At 51.3% G+C, this 18,222-nt stretch overlaps 1 protein-coding gene across 4 annotated transcripts in view; it reads right to left on the bottom strand.

Moving 5' to 3' along the window:
- The window catches only part of Hspa12a (heat shock protein family A (Hsp70) member 12A), a 164,748-nt gene that overhangs the window by 130,216 nt on the left and 16,310 nt on the right, over nt 1–18,222 (bottom strand). For 3 of the 4 annotated variants that reach the window (XM_040742115.1, XM_040742120.1, XM_013124673.3), the window contains exon 2: nt 15,945–16,032. In XM_040742115.1, coding sequence (XP_040598049.1) covers nt 15,945–16,032 — 88 coding nt within the window. Of the gene's footprint in view, nt 1–15,944; nt 16,033–17,042; nt 17,252–18,222 lie in introns of those variants that run through there. The other variant, XM_040742126.1, reaches the window with a different exon arrangement.

The following is an 18,222-nucleotide window of genomic DNA, read 5'->3' as shown; positions in this document are numbered from 1 at the left end:
CGCACGTTCTCGGACACAGGCTGCGTGGCAGGCGTGACAATCACAACAAAGACATCCTTTGGCAACACATTTCAACAGTTCAGAGGACGGTGGGCAGGCGTGCTGGCTTCAATATGAATGGCCCCCATAGGTTCATATTCTTGGTCCTCAGTGGTACTGTTTGGGAAGGATTAAGAGGTGTGGCCTTGTTGGAGGAGGTGTGTCACTGGGGATGGGCTTTGACAGACCCAATCTCTCTCTCTCTCTCTCTCTCTCTCTCTCTCTCTCTCTCTCTCTCTCTCTCTCTCTCTCTCTGTGTCTGTCTCTCTCTCCCCCCTCCCTCTCTCCCTCCCTCCCTCCCTCTGCTTCCAATTCAGCACCATGCCTTCCTGCCTGCCTCCACATTCCCCACCAGCATGATCTTGGACTAACCCTCTGAAACTGTAAGCAAGCCCTCAATTAAATGTTTCCTTTTATAAGATGTCTTGTGTCTCCTCTTCACAACAGAAGAGTAACCAGGACAGCAGCGGGAGACACCTGGGATTCTAGCGGCCGGAAGGCTCACACTGCTTGACCAGTGTTTGCTCTCTGGCGCCTCAGCGGCCCTGACCCTGCTACTGTGTCTGCTCCAAAGGAGTTTCGCCCCTGAAAGAAGAGCTGCTCCCTCTTGGGTTCAACAGGATGAGAAAAGCATCAGACAAACGGAGAGCCACGGAGAGTGAGGAGGCAACCATGCAAAGCTCACGCGGTTTCCATCTTAAAATCCAAACCGCAAAAGGTTCGCAGCGGGGAAGGGACACAGGGAAGGGCACAGGTTGGTTTGCGGACGGCTGCGCGGACCTCGGGTGTGGAGAAGAGTTGAGGCCTGCCGAGGGAAACGTCGAAGGAGCAAACCCAGGGCCGCCCTTAGCTAAGGCGTGCACCCCGCCAAGGCCTGGCGTTTCAGGTGTTTCTTCTCATCTCCCTCCGGGCTGGACTCCAAACCTCCCTCATTAATTCTGATTCTTTGCTTTTCCCCTCCAGGAAGGAGATGAAATCTCAGGCCGGCAGGAAGCGTTCTCCAAACCCCACTGGCTGCAGTCTCAGGCTTCATTCTGTAGCATTGTTCAGCATTATTCCCAGGGCCAGTCCAGACCCGAGCCCCGCTCACAGGCACTTCCGTTTAGCCAACCCTTTCCCTTTATGAACCTTTATAAACCCCACGGGTAGGGTGCTGATCCCACTGGCTTAGACAATGCTTTGATTTCACCCCCTTTCCTTCCCCTCCGCCGCTGCTCCCTCACCTTGTTCTTTCTGAAGGCAGTTGCAGTTTCAAAAGCATTTCTGTCCTGCACGTTGTCTTTCTAACACAAAACCTTCACATCCATTACTTCGGTCAGTCATGGGGGTACTTCGGAGCTGCCTGTCCAAGGGGTCTGTGGCTGGTCCCCTCCGGCGGTTCTCAAAGAAGGCCCCAGAACAGAAGCCCAAAAAAAAACGACCCGGAAACACATTAGAAATGCCCCCTCCCCCCTTCCCCCCCGCCTCTCTCTGGATAACTGGCAGAAACTTTGCAGTGGCGTCACCAGTCAGTCCAGGCAAGGCCTCTTGGTGACTCCGATGCACACTCCGTCAAGCTTGGGTGTCCTCAGGGTGACCAAAGCTCCGAGAGGCACGTGCCTCTCCCCTGCTTAACAGACCAGAAAACCCGAGACCCACAGGCAATGGTGCGGTCAGGGTCATTCATGTGGCCAGCCACTTAACAGGCATGTGGCAGGGTGGTAGGAGTCAGCAAAGAAGACAACAAAAAACAAAACAAAACAAAATGAAAAGACAAGTAGGATTAGTAGCCTTGTCCCCCGTGAGTTTGTTTCCTTCCGGCAAACAATTTATTATTAGCGACACTAAGGAAACAGACATGGGGGCGAGACTGAGGGGAGCCAGAAGAGAGCCCCTGGGATGGGATGGTGAGGAAAAGCTTCCTGGAGCCCGTGGCCGCTCACTTGCAGCTACAGGATGGCAGGGGCTGGCCCCGTGCGCAAGAGCAGGCACGGTGGGTGGGGTTGGGCTTTGGGTAAAGGCCTCAGTGTCTAGGATCGAGGATACTGTTAAACGAAACAAAGCCTCCAAAAGAGGGTTTTTTTTGGGGGGGGCAGGCTGGACACAGCGGAAGAGAGGGTCAGGGAATGTGAGAGCGTGTCAACGGAAACTATCCACATGGACGGAGAAGAACGCACAGGGAGCCGGGAAAGACTGCAAGGTGTATGGGGGCCCTGAAAAGAGCTGAAGTGTGGTGGAGTTGAGACCAGGAGGAAGCAGCTGTAGAGAACGTTTACGGGGACCTACTGCTGACCCCCCCCGCCTTTCCCTTTACATCATGACGCATCTCGGGCAAAATCGCTTGCTTTCATCCCGACTAACAGCCACCAGCAGGGTTTTTTTTTGTTTTGTTTTGTTTTTTTTCCCACTTGACTTTGCAGTAAACTCCAGCAAATGACCTGGAGTCTCTCTGTTGGCCATAACGCCAACACACACACCAAGACCTCTTCCATAGCTATGTCCTACGGAAGAGCCAGAGCAGACAGCTTAGTGACAAAGGGGAAGGACACTCCTGGAACCTTATGAGGACATGACGAGACCACCACAAATTGGTTTTGTGTCTTTCACCACCAAAGCCTTATTAAAATCCAGTGACTCTCGTCTCCTCCACTGAGGAAATGATGGATTGAAAATTTATTATGAAGAATAGAGACTTAGAGGGAGGGAAATAAGAACCATGCAACCAGAGTCAACACATGATTTTCTACAAACCCATTAGATGCGGGGGGGGCACAATGCACTGTCTCACCTTTTCAGTAAACTGGAACTGTTGGGGAAGTCCTGTGTCAATAAAGCACTGTTGGGCCAATAGGAATCTAGATAGGTGGGACTAGGAGTCCAGGAGGACTCTGGGAAGGAAAAACACGGGGAGTCAAGATGTAACGCCATGGGGTAGGAAGCCCGGAACTATTCTCCGGTGAGAGAAATACTTAGATTAACAATTATGGGATAAATACTTAAGTCAGAGCTATCCAGTAAGAAACAAGCAAGGCCAACAGCTTCATAATGAATATAGCCTCCTGTGTGTTTATTTGGGACTGATGCGGCTCTAGAACCAGGCTGGCGGGAAGGCTTCTCTCAAGGAAAAGGCTTCTCTTTACATGGAACAAACCTTGAAAGCCCCTTTGTACGTGCCCCCTCCCCCGCATTCTATAGCTATGCAGCTGATTTATATAGTCAATTTTTAATCACATTCATGTGTGTGTGTGTGTAGTAGTAGTAGTAGTATATATACATATTTGTGCAGGTGCGTGTATGCAAATTCTAGAAGAATCAAGTGTTGTCATCTATCATTCTCTATCTTATTACCCTGAGATAATATTTTTCACTAGGTTAGGATGGCAGCCACCAAGTCCCAGCAATCCCCAACATCACTGGGGTTGGAGGTGCCCATAACCATGCCTGTCCCCTGTCCCCGTCCCCTGTCCCCTGCCCCAGGCCCTGGGGACCTAAACTCAAGTCCTCTTGCCTGCACAGCCAGCATTCTCACCCACCAATCATCTCCTCGGCTCCTGACATTGGTGGGTGAATCTTAAACACATGACTGTAAGTTTACTCATACCCAGCATGCTGTGTGGTTTTTGTGTCGGGTAGTTAACTTTTGTCTTCGATAGAGTACTGTGGTGTAATCCTTCTGCGCACTGTGTGATTACATGCCGCTGTGATTAGTTCAATAAACAAAGCTGATTGGCCAGTCACCGAGCAGGATAAAGTTAGGTGGGCGAGCCAAACTGAGAATGATGGGATGAGGAAGGGCGGAGTCGGAGATGCCACCGGCCACACAGGGAACGAGTCAGACACACAAAATGGGATAGAGGTGAAATCCACAAGCCTTGTAGCAGCACACAAATTAATAAAAATGGGTTAAGTTGTAAGAGCTAGTTGGTAACAAGCCTGAGCTATTGGCTGGGCATTTATAATTTATCTTAAGTCTCTAAGTCAATCATTTGGGAAGCAGGCAGTGGGGACAGGTAAACTTTGCCTACAATAGTCTCACCATGCAGTCCAGTATGCAACCCAGCCTGGCTTCAACATTTCCTTCCTCTTGCCCCAGCCTTTTGAGTACTGGGATTAGAGGCATGTGCTACCACACCACCCCAATGAATTTTTAAGTAGCATCATTTCTTCTCAGTCAGTCAGCATCAGCTCTGTCAACTCAGAATAATGTAAACCTGGCCCAGTTTAGTGGATTCCCTCTGCCGTGAGTCCAATGCACAAGAGTAAATGCATACAATTGTGGGAGAGAACCCGGTGACTGGAGTCCTCTTCAGCAAGCTGTGTGGATCGCCCAGATAATGTGACGGGTGAGGGTTTCTCGATTTTCTTTGTAATACTCCCACTCGCGCCTAAACTGCCAGTTACAGCTGGGTGGTGGTGGCGCTCACCTTTAATCCCAGCACTCGGGAGGCAGAGGCAGCTGGATCTCTGTGAGTTCGAGGCCAGCCTGGTCTACAGAGCAAGTTCCAGGACATCCAGGGTTACACAGAGAAACCCTGTCTCTAAAAGCCAGAAACCAACCAATCAAAGAAAACAAAACCCCCAATTCTTCTATTTTTTTTTTTTTTTTTGGTTTTTCGAGACAGGTTTCTCTGTGGCTTTGGAAGCTGTCCTGGAACTCACTTTGTAGACCAGGCTGGCCTCGAACTCACAGAGATCCGCCTGCCTCTGCCTCCCGAGTGCTGGGATTAAAAGCATGCACCACCAATGCCCGGCTCCCCCAATTCTTCTTTTAAAGTGTATGCTACTGGCTGCTTGACCTCGGCTGCTAATGGGGCTGAAGACCAGGAAGCTGGGAGGGGCTGTGTCCTGTAACCCCAGGGGCATCCAGGGAGGGAGCCGACTCTCTAAATGAGCACTGGGAGTGGGTCAGCCCTGTGCTGAACGCTGCAGTTGTGGAGTCTTAGCCCACCTTCCTGCAGATCTCCGCAGGCAGCATGATGGCTAAGTTCACTACTGTCTGAGTTGACTGGATTTGGCTTCACCTGGCAGACAGGGCAAGTGGGTGTTTCTGGGAAGTTCGACTGAGTTGGGACGACTTACTTTGAGTTCAGGTACTTCTGAATTCCCACGAGCTGGGACCTCAGATGGCACAGAAAAGGGGGGAAGGAGAGAGGGCGAGCCCAGTTCTCTGCTTCCTGCTGTTCTTGGGTGAGAAGGGTCCAGCTGCATATGCAGCCCCTGCCACCATGAACTCTGTGGAGTGCTGTTTAGATGATGGGAGATGTCATTCTGTAAATCTTTTATTGGTTGTTGAATAAAGCACTGTTGGCCAATAGGGAAGCAAGATAGGTGGGACGAGGAGTCAAGGAGGATTCTGGGAAAGAGACAGGAAGGCACCATATAGGCGGCCAGCAGAGGAGTAAGAAGCCCGGACCCTTTTCTCCGGTAAGAGAAATACTTAGGCTAACAATTATGGGTTAAATACCTAAGTCAGACCTAGCCAGTAAGAAACAAGCAAACGGCCAACAGCTTCATAATTAACACAGTGTCTTGTGTGCTATTTGGGGACTGCAACTGTGGCAGGGCCCAGGCAGTCAGCAAGGAAGACTACACCCTATAGTTATCTTCAACAATTCGTCACTGTAAACCCTTCTTCCTTAAGTTGCTTCCTATGACACAGACTCATGGTACCGACTGAGACACTACTTCCTTGTTCTACGGAAGAGGATGCTGAGGCTTGAGGTATTGAGGAAGTTGCAGACCGTGAGTCCCAGTCACTGGTCTCCCGGCTTGAGCCATCTCTGTGGCCCCTCCCTCCAAATCCTGAACTTTTCCTGTACCCTTTGCCATCATGCAGGCCCCTCCCACAGGGTGACTACAAATCCCCCCAATCTTTGTTTTCACTCACCAGCCGCCATCTCCCGTGGCAGGGCGTGCCCAGTGAGTTTCTGCAGCCCCCACACAGAACAAGTAATGTTAGCCAAGAGCCAGGCCGATGACGCTGCGGATAAAGTTTGACCAGTGTGCTTTAAGACCTCTTCTCCCAGGGCCTGGACTTTTCAACAGCACCTATGGCTGCCTGACTTCACGGCACCCGAATCATTTCAAGGGGGGAGCAGTGAAGACGTCCACACTCTGGACTCCAGAGCTCAGACTGGCAGAAGCGTGCAGCTACAGAGCACACCACCTTGCTTGTGTGAAACAGGGCTGACAATGGATTACAAGGATCCAAGCTGCCCCCCAGTCTGGGGGTGGGGTAGGGGGCTGTTCCTTTCTGCTTTGGAATGGTACAAGTTTTTCATAATGAGAAACGACAGCGCTCTCTGCTGCTTGGAATCCTCAATATAGTTTGGAGGATGCCTTTTGTTACTTTCCGGTTGCTGCGATAAAACATCACGATGGAGGCAACTTATAAGAGAGAGCATTTGATTGGATTTACAGTTCCAGAGAATTTGGAGTCAGTCCATGAGGGCAGAGGGAAGGCATGGCGGCAGGAATGGCTAAGAGCTTGCATCACAAACCACAAGCAGGAGGCAGAGAGCACACTAGGAACAGCATGTGTCTTTTGAAACCTCAAAGGTGGCAACCAGTGACACACCGCCCCCAACAAGGCCACACCTCTTAATCCTTCCCAAACAGTTCCACCTAGAGGGGACTAAGCCCTCAAACATAGGAGAATTCCATGCCCCCTTTCCCTGCTGTTGATATCACAGGATAATTTACACCTGTTAATGTTAGATTTCAATTATTTTAGGGTTGGGATTGGAAGGAGGTGTTCAGATTTGGGCATCCCTTTCAGATAAGTTTAGAATTTAGATGGGATAGATATGTTTAGCTTGGGATATAAGTAGACTATAACTTACTTATCACCCTCTATGTATATATGTTGTATATGTTTGAGTTTGTATCAAATTTAAATCTTCTATTTAGACTAAAGGGGGAATTGTAGGGGTGAGCCCACAAAACTCTTCACGCCCATAAGGGCGGGGATAGGGAAATTTAAAAGGAAGTGAAAGAGAAAACAAAGCTCTCTCTTCTCCTTGTCTGGAAGCCTGCCACGCTTTCGGTCCTCTCATCTTGTATGTGAATAAATATATTATATTCCATATTGCATTGACTTCCATTGTCACTCATCCAAACCACCATGGGGGAAGCATGGTTCAAGATACCCATTTCCACATTGTGTGTGTGTTGCGGGGGGAACATTCCAAAGTACAAACCTCGGCACTACATTGTGATGGATCCTGTTTTCTCTGATGGGGGAACTGATCCCTGAGTTGTGCTATAAGAGTTTACACACTGGTCAGTGGGGCTGACACCATCCGGTCTTCCCTCAGTGAGTACTGATGTCCACGATGTCTTCTCTTTTCTCTACATGTACGATTGTACTGCTCCATGTTGAGTTTGCCCAAATAATCTGGATTACTAACTCTAGACTCTACTCCACTGCCCATCTCCATTCCTTTTAATCAAAATGGAGTTATTTCTCATTAATTTTCTTCTCAACCAACAAAAGGAAAACCCCCACCAGCCATTTCCCCACTAGGGACCCAATAATAGAATTTTCATTGCCAATGGCTTATGACTTGTTTTCTCTGCTCTTTAGAGTTTGTAGAGCTGCCCCACACATGACCCCTAGAGTCACGTGTCTCCAAGGAGAGCTATGAATGTGACCTCATGCAAAACCATATACATACTTAGGACACAGAGGGATTTTTTTGTTGCAATGTTTTTGGTAGACTGCGTGGTTCTAACATATGACACTCTGTAGATGATGCCATGCACCAAAACAAGCCCATATATGTTCTGGCAACCAATGGCCATGGGTTGGGCATTCCTAGATTTAACGTGTAGCCCAGGGAAACCCAACACTTGAATACTTGTTCTTTAAGAGTCTGGGGGAGGGGTTTGCTCTGGTTTGGTTTTTTGTTTGTTTTTGAGTATAATGGAGCCTGCCTTAATTCCCAGGACTTGGCAGGCAGTGGCAGGCAGATCTTTATGAGTTCAAGGACAGAAAGTCTATATATCTCATTCCAGGCCAGCCAGTCAGGGATACATAATGAAGAGTGTGTGTGTGTGTGTGTGTGTGTGTGTGTGTGTGTGTGTGTGTGTATGCGTGTGTGTGTGCCCTTTCCCCCTACCTAATAGAGGCTTTCTCTACAGTGAGCAAACCCTGGTCACAAAGTCAGAGTTAACAGAGAACAAGGTACCTGAGTATCCTGAGCACACTCAACCCAACACACCATTGTGTCGTTCAAGTTACTCCTGACATTTGCAATGACTGTTTCATTTTACTACTAGGTGATGTGTGAGGACCTTGCTAAATGATCAGCTCCACCAAAGAACTCCAGTGACCTGTCTCCTTCACCGCTGTCTCCTTAGAACCTACTGTCACGGCCACCCAACAGAAGGTGCTTACCATGTGTTTGGCTAATGAAATACAAAGGCTGAAAACTTCAAGGTTGACAGTCCATGGGAGAGCCTTCTGTGGGCATCACAAATGGGTCATCCTGGGTACAGCTATTCCTTTCTGCCCCATAACTGTTCAAAGAGCAGGACATGGGGGTCACCCGCAGAGCTGAGTGAAGCACCTGAGGAGGTTAGAATGGGATTTTGTTGGGGAAGTCTTATGTCAATAAAGCACTGTTGAGCCAATAGGAATCTAGATAGGTGGGACTAGGAGTCCAGGAGGACTCTGGGAAAGAGAAACACAGGAGAGTCAACATGTAATCGCCATGGGGTAGGAAGCCCGGAACTATTCTCCGGTAAGAGAAATACTTAGATTAACAATTATGGGGTAATTACTTAAGTCAGAGCTAGCCAGTAAGAAACAAGCAAGGCCAACAGCTTCATAATGAATATAGCATCCTGTGTGTTTATTTGGGACTGATGTGGCTCTAGAACCAGGCTGGCGGGAAGGCTCCTCTCAAAGAAAAATCTTCTCTTAACAGGATTTGTTCCCCTTCTGCCTTAGAAGCTAACCTTTCATATATACCACACACGCGCACACACACATGTACATACATACAATTACACCCTGGAGGGAATGTAATCTGATCAACTCATCTGTCATCTTGCTACCAAACGATAACACAGTTAACACGGTGTTTCCTTCACTTCACACACAAACAATGCTTTAACTGGCAGGAGACCACGTGACTCTGGTCACATAACTTCACTTGTGCCGGGCACCATGCCAAATACCTTTCCACGAATCTAACTCACGAGGTAGGTGCTCGACACGCCACTTTTCTCAGGGCAGAGATGGGTATTGGGGGTTGAGGAAATCAAGTGACACCCTCAAGGTCGGAGAGTAGCAACAGCAGAGGTGGGTTTCGGTTTCAGCCATCCGACTCCAGGACCTAGTGGGCTTCCTGCACATGTCTGACTGTGTGTTCAAACACCCACCCTCGGGAAAACTAAGCCACCACGTGTCTGTCAGCCAGCTGGCTGGCTGCTGTCTTAGAAACGCTCTGAATCTTGTCACTCCTATCTTCACGGGTCACTAAAGCTATGTGTGGTTCCTTTTAAACAACATAAACTGTGTTTTATTGGCTCCCGCTTCTCACAGCCACTGGGGGTGTCTTCCTCCAGGGGGAACCCTAAAGCCCCTCTTTCCATCGGGCCTTCCCTGGTCCTTCACTGCCCAGGCTACTCTCTCCTACGGGACAACCCACAGGACGCCTCCGACTGCTGACGCTGCTGGCAGAGGCCACGCTGGTCTCTCACACTTGATGCCCCTGCTCTGCCACTGGGTCTAGGCTGAAGATGAGAGAACTGTCTCTTCTGCTGGTGCCACAAGCCACCGTGAAAGTGCCACTGACACTGGGCTCACACCTGCCGTCACTGAGGCGGGGAGGAAAACCCCATGGCTTTTGTGTCCTATGCACTTGGGTCCCATTGCCTTGTAGTCAAGAGCAGAGCAGATCTCTCTGAGTATCTAGGTGGGGATTGGTTCCAGGAATCCCACAGGTACCAACACTTGCAGATGCTTGAGTTCCTGATATAAAATGGGAATATCCTTGCATAGGACCCACAGATATGATCACCTTAAGTCACCTCTAGGTTATTTATAATACAGAATACAACGCCGGTGTGCTGGGACACCACCATGCTTAGGGGCAATGACAAGAACAGACAGGCTCGACCTGCTGGGTACACGTGCAATTATTTCCCATACATCCTTGGTTAAGTCTGAGTATTCAAAGGGCCAACTGCCCTTGAGATTACCCCGTCACTCACTCTGGTCCACCTCAGGACTTTCGTCAGAGAGATTACTCGGTCCCTTGGCCAAACGGACTCTTGAAAGAGTCAACTCACTTGAAAGGCATCTCGGCATCTTCCAGGGCCGACGGGGGAGCCGCGTAGGTACCCGTCGGGCTTGGCGGCACGTGCGTTTGCCCACTGAGCCGTCTCACTGGTCCCGGACTCCTTTCCTAAGAGGTCCCCTTGTGCTGAAACACAGGGATTCATGCTGAAGTTCCAAGGCTTCAACTCTGTGATCTGTGCTCCCAGAGGCGCCAGGAGAGTTAGTACAACAGGGAAAATCCAAGGCTTCTCAAGCAAGGCGTTAAGAATTCCAAGGGAAGAGGATGGAGGTCTAGCTCAGCGGCAGAGTGGTTGCCTAACACGCGTGAGGCCCTGAGTTCAAAAACTGTGTTTGGGGGTTGAGGAGAAGTTCAAGCTGCAAATAGCACACTACTGAATCTCATTCATGCAGAGCCTTGTGTGGCGGCTGCCCATCCAAGCCATCCCCGCAAACAAGGACATTAAAAAACAAACAAAGAACATACTTTGAAAAGCCATTTTTTTTTTATGTAAGCATGAATTTCGATTTCCGGGAAAAGGATGCTAAATGTTTCCAAGTGTTTGTGAACCGAAACAGGAGATGTCTCCGAGAGCTATGCCGTCCTTGCGGGAGCACGGTTAACTCGGCTCTGCGGTGTCGGGGAAGTGTAGGAAGAGCACCAGTGTGTCTTCTTGTTTTCTTCGTCAGGGCCTCCACACCCTGCTGGGGCTCTGTATGTCGGAGAGACCGGCGGAAGGGGCTGCAGGTCTGGACACGGCACAGCGCGGCGGGGAGCGAGGCCCTGGGGGGTGAGTGGCACACGCAGGTGGTCCCTATACCAGAGGAATCAATCAACCACTTAATAAGGATTCTAAGAAAACCCGGGACCAACTGCCCAGGGAATGGTTACACCCACAGTGGAACGAGCCCCCCCACCATCAATCAACAACCAAGATGGCTCCCCGAGCAGACGTGTCCACAGGCAGATCTCTTCTGGGTGACCCTTCAATTGAATCCCTCCACTTTCCAGGTGACTCCAGGCTGTGACAGTTGCCTCCCATTGCGGGTCACTGCCTGGCTCACCACCGTTAACAAGCAGGTTCGGGGGCTCGAATGGGGATGGAAAATGCTTGAACAGCTGGGTTTGTCTTCTCTCCACCTCAGATGATGTGGAAGGCAAAGTGGAAAACTGCCATGTTCCCCGAGGCCCCTCTTCCGGTGGGCCTTCTGACCTAAACATAGCGAGACCACCCGGACAGACACTGGGGAGTTTGTAGGCATGTCTCAAGGAGCATGCAGGCCAAGATGCGGGTGGTAGCATTCACTCCTCGGGGCAGCCAGCTGAAGGCAAAATTCAAAGTCAGTGAGACCACGTATCGTGTTTGTATGCTCCCAGACTGCAATGGATCCTCCCTTCCACTCCAAACTCTGTGGCTACAGGTGCAGGGCATGTTCACATGCACATGCATGCATGTGTCCATACTGGCGTATGGCATATAGAACGTGAGTATGTTGTGCACATATGTATGAGATATGCACGTAAGTGTATACATACATGTGGGAACACCAGACCTTGAGCAGAGACCCACTTCCCCTTCGGCCTGGGAGTAGGCAGCTGTAAGACAATGTTTACTAAAAACAATACAATGCCTGGGGGCATTAAGTTCCTGGAAAAGGCCTGCCCGCAGAAACCACCCTGAGCTCTACCTTGTCCAGAGACTAACTGCCTCTTCTGCCACGCCCAGATCAGTTTCTGGGGTCAGAGCAGAACCAGCCAGGGTAGAGGAGAGAGCAGAAGCTTCTCTGGTGGAGCCTTTCTTAGGAAGTTTTCTTGAACCTTTTTGGAGCCTGCTTAAAGTTTTCTTTACATCGTTGAACGAGTCTCTGTGTTGTCAATCCCCGACACCCTCCGCACGTTCTCGGACACAGGCCGCACGGCAGGCGCGACACATACATGTGTTAAATGCAGGCATACACACAAGCAGACAAGGGGAAAGGACAGACACATGCAAATGCATGAACATTTAGCATGATTCAGCTTTATTAAACTTAACCAACAGTAAGACTCTCCGCTGTTTTTCAGTCCTCGGCTGGCCACAAGATTTAACCAGTGAGTGTCACCAGCTCAAAACAACTCACCATTCAGAGAGGACACAAACAGAAAGCCCAAATGCCATCACCCGACGGCATGGTGGCCATTTGCAAGAGGAGGAGGCGGGATGTCTTCTGTAGTCTAAACTGAGAGCAGCCAAGATGGGCTTGGCCCATGCTAGATGGGCTTGGGTCTTGACTTCACTACTTGGAAAGCACGTGATCCCCCGAATACAGCTCGAGCTGCAGAGCCCTTGCTGTTGGGTTGAGTATCTACAACAGAGGGGCCGCCTTCTTGGGGTGTCCATCTTACTTGACACAGCACTGACAGCCCTTATTCTTCCGGGCCCCCAGGAGGCCTGTCGCTACCCTGTGTCACCATTAATTATCATTATTGAGAAGGACGTGAAATGGGAGTGGGGAAGGCCAGCCTAACTTGAGAGGCCTAGGAAGGAGCTCTGCGGAGGATGGTGGGCAGAGCTGAGTCTTTCTAGAAGCAGGTGCTTGTGAGAAGACCGTGGAGAGGAAGGGCAAGCGACTCAACTGAGAGCCATTTTTTCAAAGGCCTCGAGGCGTGATACATCCCAACAGGTCCAGAGCACTGCCATCCCCAGAGTAAGGGTTCCAAGTCAAAGGAGAACTAGGGTCAGATCTCAAGAGGATGCTCAAGATCCTCACAACCGTAGGACCACAAATCAGATCTGCCTTCCACAGAGTTTCGGTAAAATCAACCGAACATGACTTGACCTTTCCAGCGTCACGGATGCGGTGACCACTGCTGCCATCCGCATGATCCTTGCTCTGCGTGACCAAAAGCATCCTGTTCGTTTCCGTTTTCGTAACTCCCTGGCTTGTTCCCTCCCCCCCCCTTCTGACTTAGATGCTACGAAAGGTTTTCTTTACCACTGATCCTTTCCCGATGATTTTTTAAATTCCTATCCTCTGAACCACACAGAGACTCTTAAGTGGCCACGTTTTTTCCACACTGACAAGACTCGCGCAGCCATGGCCTGCCCCCGGAGGAGGCTGGCTGCAACTGCAGCTTCCAGGGTCAGGACTCCAAAATGGAGCTGGGTGTGGGAGGCAGAGCCCAGGAAGGGTTAGAACTGTTCTTTGGAGCTGAAGTCACACATACTGGACAGAGAGCACTAGGAAATAAACATCAGCCCCCAAGAACTCTGAGAGACACAGAGAAGGTCACCAAAGAGAAGAGATTCACTGTGTGGCATGATGAGGTTGGGGGGCAGGGGAGGAGCACGCATAAGACCCAAAGTTAGTGGCGGAGGGCCACCCCTGTCCCAGCCCTGGGCAGAGTAGACAAAGGAAGCTGGGATACATCCAGGACAGTCTCTTCGAGTGCTTGGTTCCTGAGGGAAGCCTGTCCACCAATCCTGCCGGTTCCCTTGGTTCAAATGTGTCCCGAGTGCCTTCTGCGCCAGGCTCTGAAGAGGCAAGAGAGCAGAGAGGGTCCGGTCTCTTTCTCCACGAAGGAAGCAGGTTCGCCGCCACCGGCGACCAGAGAAAGCATCTTGCTGCTGCTGTTTCCCAATAATCTCAGGCCACGGAGGCAGGGAGAGATTTCCTGCCAGTGGCATCCAGCACCCCGGTAGGTAGGTGCAGAGTGTTGACCCAGAAGCGCTTATGTGTGCCATCGCCCCGTTTGAGCTATGTGACCCGCCCCTGACAAAAAAAAGCCACCAGGCAGAGATGATCAGTTTTTCAGGGCCCGGTTCTCACTGCGCGGTGTGAGAGCAGACAGGAGCAGCGGTGGCTGGGGAAGGGGAAAGGCCAGCCAGAGAAGCTGAAGGTTCTCCTGGGTTATAGGCCCCGCCCCTCAAGCACTCCTCACCTCTTCAGACCTCTGCATTTTCATTTCGTCTTGGATTTTCGTCATTAGGCATTGATCCCCCCCACCCCGCTCAGTTTCCCCCATAAGGTGGCATTGTTCCCCCAAGAGCCCGTGTTTTATCCTGCTGTTGCATCACAGACCCAACAATGTGCTCTAGAGTCTGTGCACGTGGTGCGCATGTGTTCTCAAGTGTTTCTGTGTTTAATTCACACCCAACCAGGGAGGATGGGACAGGCTCAGTCAGATGCAGGACCCGGGTGCCCTGCCACTGCTGTGGGGTCATCTTGGTGGGCGGCTGTTGTTGTTTAGCTCGGTTGTGTGTGTGTGTGTGTGTGTTTTTTTTTTTTGCTATGAAAGCAAAGCAAAACAAAACAAAGAAACAAGGTGACCATATCAACCTACAAGTTCCTGCTTACTTTAGGAGCAACTGGGAAATTCAGCCCAGAACAGCACAGCTTCTAAATCTTCTCAACTTTGTCTCTCAAACCGTCAAACAACAGAGCAGGGACCTACTGTGTGGCAAGTACAGTCCAGCCCAGGGGACCCAGTAGGAATTGCTCCTGCCACTCTCTTCTTTTCAGCATTTAAAGCAGTGGCCGGAGTGTCGCAGCTGCCCCCTTTAAGCAGTTTTACTGGCTGGCGAGTCTTAACACTTGGGCGGCCAAGCAGAGCATTCTGAGACTTTTTTTTTTCTTGTCCTTTCCCCAATTTGGGGGGAGGGTGAAAAAACAAAAAACAAACAAACAAAAAAACCCCTAGCATCTGGGGGGTCTGGGGACCACTTGAAAAGTCTGGGCCGGGGCCGCTAACGACCTCCCAGAGATAATCCAAATGGCTGATTTAGCAAAGCCCATTCTTGACCTTGACAGAAGACAAGACAGGCAAAAGGGGAAGGACCTAGGGAGGGCAGAGTGGAAGGAAAAAAGGATCCTAGAGGCTGGCTAGGATCCCGCCTGGCCCCCTCCCCCAGGCAGCCAACACCTGGCTGAGTTGGAAAACACAGCCAGCCCCGACCTTCCTCAGGGCAGCTATGGAAGCTGTCAGCTCCCGTTTGTCACCAGTTGCACTGGAAGGGCCCGGGGGGCAGCCACAAGAGCCCTAATTAGGCAGAAATGACACTTCTACAACTGACCTGCCAGGACCTTTGGCGGACCATTTAACATCATTAGTTAACATTTTTAAAGAAAAGTGTGAATGTAAATGAACAGCCAGTGGCCTTCAATGGAGTCTGTCGGTGGTGGCATCGCCCCCCTCCCCTTACTCTTTCACTTTTTGCATGAATAGCCCACTTGTTTTCTCCTGAATCGAAGTGGGGGGTGGTGGACTTGAGGAAGGAGGGGGTAGGAAGACTATCCTCTGGGGTGGGGTGGGGGGACAGACGTGTTAAAGCATAAACAAGCTGAGGACGCCAGAAAGGCGGTCTCTTCTTGCCTGCATATGGCACCCCATGTAGCTGATCCCCAGGGGGGCCACCGGCGCAGGAGGAGGAGGAGACAGACTCCGGGGCCCCACACTCCACACGTCAATCCGTCCACAGGCCCCTGTGAAACGCACGCTTTCAGACCCTTCCCTTGGTCCAGCTGTGCCTTCTGCCCCAGAGGAGGAGTCCCGGTCGCTGATGTACCTAGGTGCCAATGTGCCAGTCCCCGGGGTCGGTTTTTTTTTTATTTTCCAGAAGCCTGGTCCCCGTACTTACTCGAAACCAGTTCGGTTTCCTACCTGCTGCGGTTATTTCCCACCTGGAGTCACGCTTTATTTTGCTCTTCCCTTTGCACCCGCAGAATCCGTACACGCCGACACTCTCCATCTGCGGGAGGGCAAGAAAAGAGAGAGTTTCACTGTGAACGCGGGTGCTGCAGGGTGGTTTCCTTGTGGCTCCTAAGTCCTTCTGGCTGATGGTTTGGGAGGGGGGATGGCAGAGGGGCCTGGCTCTTGGCGCCGGGTACCTCGGAGCCCAGTACCTCCCTGTCCTGTGGCCTTGGGCCTCGGATGCTTTCGTCTGTAAGATGCAGAGGGGATGGATGCTCCGTGGATACATTACACTGCTATCTGAATGTCAGGAGTTACGGCTGGGTGAGAGCTGCCAGAGCCAGGAACCCACCAAGTGCGTTCTCATCCCTGACTTTTCTTGGTGGGGCAGACCCCCCCAAAAAAAACCTTGCCCTTATTTCCTAAGAAGATGTCATCCCAGCCGAGCCACGCTGAGCTCGGACACAGCAACCAGAGCACCTCGGGTCCCTTCCTGCCCCCCCTCCGCCGCACCCCCCCGCTTATTTTACTCTCAAAAGGTATATACGGGGATGTAAAACGACTCTCCCAAAACCACCGGTAAACGAGTTATTTATTCCCTCTTCTGGACCCCACACAGCAAGAAGGGGAAGCAGGCCTCGTCTCCGTCTGGGCTGCGGGAAGCCCTGAGAACGGCCTCGGGTACAGGGCGGACGCGTGGGGGACGCAGGAGTCCCGCTCCCGGAACTTAAGAGAAGATGCAGATGGGCGCTGTACAGAGTGCCTGGGCTGGAAGCATGGGCCACGCCGGTCTCTGAATCAGTGATGAGTGAAGTCAAGCAAGAGGGGTGTGGTGGGAGAATGTCTGTGATGAGCCACAGGACAGAAGCAAGAAAAAAGAAAAAAGAAAAGAAAACAACCTGAGCTTGGGGACAGGGAGAGAGAGAAAAGGCTTAGGCTGCACTTAGTAACATTTAGTGGAGGGAGGAAGGGAAGGAGGGAAGGAGGGAGGGAAGGAGGGAGGCAGGGAGGGAGGGAGGGAGAACCTCCTCCTTGCCGTGAAGCATTTAGTGCTTTTAAGCTAAATACCTCTGCGTATTAAGCAAATAGAGAAAAGCCAGCAAGAAGGTGCCATCCCCTCGAACCACACTGAGCTCAGAAAGCCCGGAGGAGGCGTCGGGTTTGACCCCTTTCCCCATCGCACGCCTGGTCCCCAGCCCTGCTGTTTAGCGTAGCGGCTCCTCTCCAGCTGTGGGGCTTATTGAAAGCCGCTAGCCCCTGCCTGGTTTTGGCACATTTTCTGCAGGTCCCTCCTACTGTGGCCGCCACAATGGGCTGCTTGGAGGTTTAGGCCCGTCAACAGCTACTGGGAAGGGAGGCAGGAGGGAGGGCGGGTGGGGTTGGGGGGGCGATGGCTGGGGAGGCGCAGTCATTGTCTTAAAGGGCCAGGCACTTTGTGTGGTGCTACCGCGGGGGCGGGGGGGGGAGGGAGGAAGAGGGCTGCAGCTCCGGTACCTGGTAATGAGATGAACCCTTTTTCTCCCCGCTCGCTCTTTCTCTCTTTAATGATTTAACTTGATCGCTTTGGTTCCTTTCTGGAAAGGGAATTGCTCCATTGATCATATAAAGTAATTGCCTGTAAAACATTGCACCGCAGCAAGTACTACTTCTTCCCCGGCTGAAAATGTCACGGCAATTGAAAAGCTCTTAGCCCAGTTCAAGAATGAGGTGGGCTGGAGAGAGATGTCTTTGCACGGAACCCGCCCCCCCCCCCAGGACTCCCGTGTTCCCAGAGTTTGGGGATGTGTGAGATCCATGAGGTTTAGGACGAGAGAACTCCCCCTCCTCTGGCCTGCCCTGATTTTCGCATGAGACTCTTGAGAGACTAACCGGAACGCATGTGAGAAACAAAACCCAAACATCCTTAACCCTAAAATTGAACGGATGTCACCGGAGAAACTGTTTTCTTAACGATCCACGGCATTTCCTTAGAACTCCGCGTTCAAAGGACACCCGCACAGGCGCAGCAAGATTTAGGGGAGAGGGGGACAGAACCTCCTGAGCGATAACGGGGTGGGGGTGGGGGGCTGGCTTGGGAAGGAAGAACGAAGGCTCCAGTGGTTAGGGTTTGCCGATATTTCCGACTTGTCACTTGGCGGCAGCAGTGACACGCTGTGGGGATGGGGACCACACACTTGAGGAGTTTCCATAAACAGCTTTATTAAATAAGCATTGCCTCGCTGGGAACCGGGAGTGATTCACCTGGGGG

The sequence above is a fragment of the Mesocricetus auratus genome, unplaced genomic scaffold (assembly GCF_017639785.1).
Source record: "Mesocricetus auratus isolate SY011 unplaced genomic scaffold, BCM_Maur_2.0 Super-Scaffold_4256, whole genome shotgun sequence".
Taxonomy (NCBI): Eukaryota; Metazoa; Chordata; class Mammalia; order Rodentia; family Cricetidae; genus Mesocricetus; species Mesocricetus auratus.
The sequence above is the reverse complement of the archived record's forward strand: the minus strand, read 5'-3'. Positions and strand labels throughout refer to the sequence as shown.